Source organism: Nematolebias whitei, chromosome 16 (genome assembly GCF_014905685.2).
Source record: "Nematolebias whitei isolate Nwh7 chromosome 16, NemWhi1, whole genome shotgun sequence".
In the NCBI taxonomy this organism is placed as follows: Eukaryota; Metazoa; Chordata; class Actinopteri; order Cyprinodontiformes; family Rivulidae; genus Nematolebias; species Nematolebias whitei.
Window position 1 is genome coordinate 34,450,104 of NC_056513.1, and position 6,629 is coordinate 34,456,732.

General features: G+C 43.1%; 1 protein-coding gene across 1 annotated transcript in view; it reads left to right on the top strand.

Moving 5' to 3' along the window:
* The window catches only part of ntn1a (netrin 1a), a gene marked incomplete in the record, with an annotated part of 187,763 nt that overhangs the window by 79,131 nt on the left and 102,003 nt on the right, over window positions 1–6,629 (top strand). Inside the window, 1 exon segment of the mRNA XM_037689969.1 lies at window positions 1,772–1,960. Within this exon segment, the coding sequence (XP_037545897.1) occupies window positions 1,772–1,960 (189 nt within the window).

Below are 6,629 nucleotides of genomic sequence, written 5' to 3' on the forward strand. Positions count from 1 at the left end.
TTATTCCGAAGTCGGGTCGCGGGGGCAGCAGCTTGAGCAGGGAGGCCCAGACATCTTTTTCTACAGCCACCTCTTCCAGCTCTTCTGTGAGGATTCCAAGGTGTCCCCTGGCCATCCGAGAGACATAGTCTCCCCAGCGTGTCCTGGGTCTTCCCAGTTGGACATGCCCGAAGCACCTCCCTAGGGAGGCGCCCAGGGGGCATCCTTACCAGATGCCCCAATCACCTCAACTGGTTCCTCTCGACGTGGAGGAGTAGGGGTTCTAATCTGACTTTCTCCCAGATAACTGAACTTCTCACCCTATCTCTAACGAAGAGTCAAGGTACCATGCGGAGAAAACTCATTTCAACCGCCTGTATCTGCGATCTCATTCTTTCAGCCACTACCCAGAGCTCATGATCATAGTTGAAGCTAGGAATGTAGACCGACCGGTAAACAGAGAGCTTTGCCTTACAGCTCAGCTCTCTCCACCACAATTGACCAGTACAGAGTCCGCAATACTGCAGATTGCTGTACCAATCCATCTGTCAATCTCACGCTCCATTCTTCTCTCACTAGTGAACAAAACCCCGACATACTTGAACTCTTCCACCTGAGGCAGAACCTGACTGTCGACCTAAAGAGAACAATCCACCCTTTTCCAGTTGAGGACCATGGCCTCAGATTTGGAGGTGCTGATTCTCATCCCAGCCGCTTCACACTCTGCTGCGAACCGCTCCAGTGAGAGCTGAAGATCACGGCACGATGACGCCAACAGGACCACATCATCTGCAAAGAGCAAAGATGGAATCCTGAGGCCACCGAACCAGAATCCCTCCGCCAGCTGGCCGCACTAAGAAATTACATATACACACACACACACACACACACACACACACACACACACACACACACACACACACACACACACACACACACACACACACACACACACACACACACACACACACACACACACACACACACACACACACACACATATATAAACAAAACAAAAACATCTACATTATAAAGCGATGTAAAATACTAAAAACAGGAACATGTCTTTTTTGGTTTACGCCGTGAACTTAGCAGATGTTTAAAGCCATCTAATCACGTTATTATCCACTTTAACGCTAGGAATAAAAACAAACAAATATGTTTTGTGTTAGCAGGATTTAATTCTAACTTTGAAACTTATCCAACATTAATAAAACTTACCTCATGATGAATTTTTGGACATACATATATTTGTACAAATTGTACTTGAGAGGAGATTATTACAGACTCATATAAAATCAATAATGATGATGATATCGGAACTGGATCGGAATCGGCTGTTATCCAGATTTAGGTATCGGGCTCAGATCGGAAGTAAAAAATTGTGGATAAGTGCATCCCTATTTTTCAGTACCAGGGTTCAACCATCCAAAGCAACATGCAGAACAAAAAAAGGTGAATAAGAGAGTGCAGGCAGGGTGGAGTGGTTGAAGACAAGTGTTGGGGTGATTTTTGACTGGAGAGCTGCAAGTGTGAAAGGGAAGGTTTACAGGATGGTAGTGAGACCTGCTGTAATGATTTGGAGACTGTGGTACTACTGGAAGGGAGATGTGGGTGGAGGTGGCAGAGATGAATATTTTAAGACTTCATATGTCATTGGTTTTAAATAATGAGAACAAATATATAGAACTATCATGATATTAATGGTTTGAGTTGGTTTGGTCTGATACGTTCAATAAAAATGATCATTTGCCCTGAATCAACACATTTACACCCTTCTGTTCCTCCACAGCCTGCAACTGTAACCTTCATGCCAGGCGCTGTCGTTTCAACATGGAGCTCTATAAACTGTCAGGGAGGAAGAGTGGAGGAGTCTGCCTCAACTGTCGGCACAACACAGCCGGTCGTCACTGCCACTACTGCAAAGAGGGCTACTACAGAGACCTGTCCAAACCCATCTCACACAGGAAGGCCTGCAAAGGTACAGCGCTCGCTTCTGTCCTCTCCAGTTACTAGAAAGTGTCAAAATACAGAAAAAACTACTCATTTAGCTCCGACACACATTCATACAGCACTCTACTACATCTATACAAAGAATAATCAGAGCTTTATCACATTCATACACTGATGGGACACATAGGAGGCAATGAGGGGTTCACTGTCTTGCCCAGAGACACTTTAACATGTAACTGTTGGTGGAATTGAACCCCCAACCCTCCCATTAGATGATGACTGCTCTAACCACTCAGCCAGTTGAAGTGCGTTTTTAAATTTTGGGGTCAGGTGAGGATTTTTTATATTTTATTTTGGTTGGTTTTAACATCATTTGTATTTTGTTGTATTTTCATTCCTGAGCCAGTCTTCTTCTGTCAACGCAGATGAGTTGGGGGTTCTTTTGGGATTTTTTTCAGGTCGGGGTGATATGGGTGGGGTCAGGAGGTGGGCGTTCCCTCATTGACATCGAGTTGTTTAGTTTAGTTTGAGGCGATGCGAGGAGATGACAGGGGAAGCAAAACAAACAGAGCTGAGGTGAGAAGTGATCCCGAGTGTGGCTTAAAGACGAATGAGAGTCAGGGCTGGGGAGGGGGGGGGGGGGGGGGAGACAAGAAAAGACAGAAACAAAGCAAAAAAAGCAAAATAGGTCAGGAATGGTAGAACAGTGAGGGAATGAAAGATGGGAGGAGGAAGGACGATGGGGCACACCCTGACGCAGGTGTGCTCACAGCTCACCGCAGAATGAATCTGCTGCTATCAGCCGACACCGCAGCTAACAAGGGTCAAAGACAGAGAGGTGGAGGAAGCGGAAGAGCAGAGGGAGGGAATAAAGAGAGAGAGTGTGTTCTCTCACCTCTCTGTGTAGCTGCAGGGAAAGAAAACAGGAGGTGACTCTGCAAACAAGCCGAGAGATGCCACTCTGCACGGACACATGCACACGGCTTCACAGCAGCCTCCTCTGAAGGCAGTCAGGAAATATTATCTGCCTGCTGACAGTCTGAGCCTCAGTTTTCTTTTATCACTCAGCAGAAAATAAATAAATAAACGGAGCCATCTGTCAGTGTGACGGGCATCATGTCTGAACACCCATAAAACACGGTGAAGAATGTGATGTTAGTTCAGATGATACCGTTGTTTGATTCAGCTCGAGACTAATCCAACTGATGAAAATGATCCTTTCACATTGTGTAAACTCTGTGACAAGGAGTTGGATCAAAAGAGCAGCACATTTCCATTTTCTGCACAAACTGATACCAAAGCTCACCAGAAATCTTTGAATGCACCCTCGTCCCCCTCTAATCACTCAGGAGCAATATTCCCAAGGTGACTTTAACACCTTCCGTGGCTTTGGGCTCATTCTCCTGTCGGCCAGGAATGCAAACACACATTCATCACGACGGGACGCTGTGTATTGTTAACCCCTATCCTCTGCTGCGTGCAGCTTGTAGAGGAGATCCATCCTTTGTTTTTTGTTGTTTTTACTTCCCTTCTCATGTGTCCGACGCCAGAATTTTTCAGAATCTTTCAACTCACGGTCACGGGGACTGTTCCTCCAAAGGAAAACATCTTGTGGCTCATCGTACAGTGCAAGTAATGAACGCTAACTGTTGACTTGTGAAGGAAAACAGAACATACAGCAGAAAAAGGATTTAAGTCCCCCATCCACCCCCCACCCCCCACCCCCCACCCCCACACCAGCACACACACCCTTTTGCTGCCTTTCACAATGTGCATTTGTGCTTTTTTTTTATTCACCACACGTCTTTATTTGTCAGTGTTCCAAACAATAAGAGGTCTTAGTCCTGAGCTATTCAACTAAACTGCTCAGGGGGCCACAGGTACTGAAGCCAAGGGCTCAGGGCAGTTATTATCATTAAGTAAGTTTGTTTTACCGTTTAAAATCTAGTTTTATTTAAATATAAACCCATTGGTGGGCCAAACTGAGTTCACCGGTGGGTCTGATTTGGCCCCCGGGCTGCCAGTTGAAAAATCCTGTCTTACATTCAAGAGAGTAAGATCTTACTGACAAAAATGTAATGTAACCAGTACAGTGGACACGTTTTGTTTTTGTTTTAGTTCCCATTTTGAGTCCAGATTAACTCGTATAACTGAAAATAAGACCTCGGTTACAATAAAAATGAATCTGCATTAAAGAGAGAGAGCGAGAGAAAAATCCACCTCCACTAGATGTGGAAATCTGTTACACAGCTCAGATAACTGATGTGGAGTTAGGAAAAATTATATACATGAGTCACGACTTGAAGCCCAGTCACAAGCTGTGAAAAGTGCTCATATGAACCTCTGAAATCTGAAGGAAACGGATGTAGAGAGTCTGCATCTGGATTTACGGGAGCTGTAAGAACCAGTGACCTGGAGACTGGGTGAACCTATCTGCCTCATGTCTCTGACTTCTACCTCGCAGATATGTAAAAATAAATATATTTGTAAGAGTATCATTTGTCGCAAGGCTTTGTTGATTATCTTTGACGTTTTTATATTTTGAAATGAACTGGCTAAAAAAGTTGTATAAAAGTTGTTTTTTGACATCCCAGAAATTATACTGAAACATTTTCTTTAAATAGCATCAGTGCATATAAACAAATATTATGTTTCAGAACCACATCTCTGTTTAGACAGCCTAAACTGTGTCTTAGACCATCCTTAAAACTACAAAAATGCAACTCTGCTCAATTTATTGATTTGATTGGGCTGTATTCATTTTCAAATGTTTGTATTTTTTGCCGTTTTTAAAATATTTGGGATGTTGTCTTCTACGTGTAATTTAGAGCATTTGAGGTTTCCTAGCTTATAAAAACTGTTTCCTTAAATTAAATATGCAACAGAGCTATTATTTTGACATGGCTATTGCTTATTGAAACAAAGCAACTTAAATAAATAGATAAATGTTCAAACAAAACATCTGAAAAGTTCCGGTAACATTACAAAATGAACATGTCACCTCTAAAGAAGCTTTTTTTTGTGTTAGAAATTGCTTTGGATCTGAAGACCTGATTTGAAGGTGTTTGTCGTGCACACAAAGGTGAAGCCGTAGGTACATTTCCACCACCTTCTTAGATCCCAGCCTCTACATTATCCACTTCTCTCTCCTTCTGGTTGCTCTTCCGTTTTGTGACTTGCTGCCTTCACCTCAGCAGTAACAAACTCCACGATATTAACTTTTAGTGGAGTTTTAAATTGTGTTGCTTCCTTCTTCTCTTCAACCTCTTGTCGAGTTGCTGATGCTTCGTTGAACCCAAGTGCAGGCAGAGGTGGAGAACTTGGAGGTAAGAATAATTAAAATAATTGATTAAACAAAATGAAAGGCTGGCATAGCAGCAAAACTTACATAAACATTGGGGCGACATGGAGGGAGGCAGAAACAGGATGCCATACAGGACAATGTCCAGACAATGACAAACAGAGACACAGACTAATATACAGACACTAACGAACAGACAATGACAAACACCTGGGGATAGGACAATCAGGAGCCGGTGGGAGCGGCAGGAGCTGGAACATACCACAAGGGGAAGAGACTTTTTTTTTTATTTTTTTTTTTAATTAATTTATTTATTTTTTTTGCTATTATACGGTGAAACCAGACGTGTTTTCCCTCTCTGCCCCCCCACCCGCTTCCCTGCTGCGCTCTTTTGTCCTGTGAACCCTTAAAAAACCTCTTTTTTTTTTTTTTTCTGCCTACCTCTTAATTGGAAGGATCAGCTGGTCTCTCAACAAAATCGATCAACTTCTCCCGACAGGAGTCAGGGCAAGGAGGACACTCTGAACTCTAGAGGAAAAATTGGATTCATGATGACGACTAGAATCTACTGTTTGGGTTGGTGGAATCTGGTTGTCTACAAATTCGTGTGGAGGTGTTGAAGCTTGACAGTGCTGGAGTAAAGGATCAGTTCGGCTGTTTTGGAGTTTCCATCAGAGAATATGTACCAGCGAGACTTTAAAGGTAGAAACAACAATTACGAGTTCTGCCTGACCCAAACTGTGGCCTTGATGCCGGACTTATCTCAACTCCTCCTGGAATGTTTTGAAAACAACAAAGATGCTTTGACTGTTTCCTCACCCCTCCCTTCCCCAAGGCCGTGGACATGTAACAGAACCTCAACTGAGCTGAAGATGAACGTCAACTCTTATCTGGACAATGGCTGAGGGGGGGCTCTGGACTATGCTATGACTATCCCTTAAAAATTCAATGTTTTCACCGCCTATATGTAAATGTATAACGTCTGTTTATGTTGCTTTGCTGTGGTAGGTTTTTTTGATGCCTCAAATTGTGCCCTGTCTAGGACATGGTGTGAGAGATCTTTTTTTATACCGTCTCTCCTCATGTTTTCTTTCCTTTTCTTATCTAAGCAAAATATTATTCTGAATAAGAATAAGAAGGCTGCGCTGATTATTTTAGCCGCAGCTTTGTGCACTCCGCCCATCTTCGGACGACTGTACGTACATATTCGCGTTGTATCTCGGTGCAATGCCAATAAAGTTTATTCTGATTCTGATTCTGACTCTAGGGAACACAAATCCTCACACCACTAATATTAGTTGCTAGAGTAATAAAAAGTGATACACCAATGTCCCCCGTCAGTGAGGGGGTAGATAGATAGATAGATAGATAGATAGATAGATAGATAGATAGATAG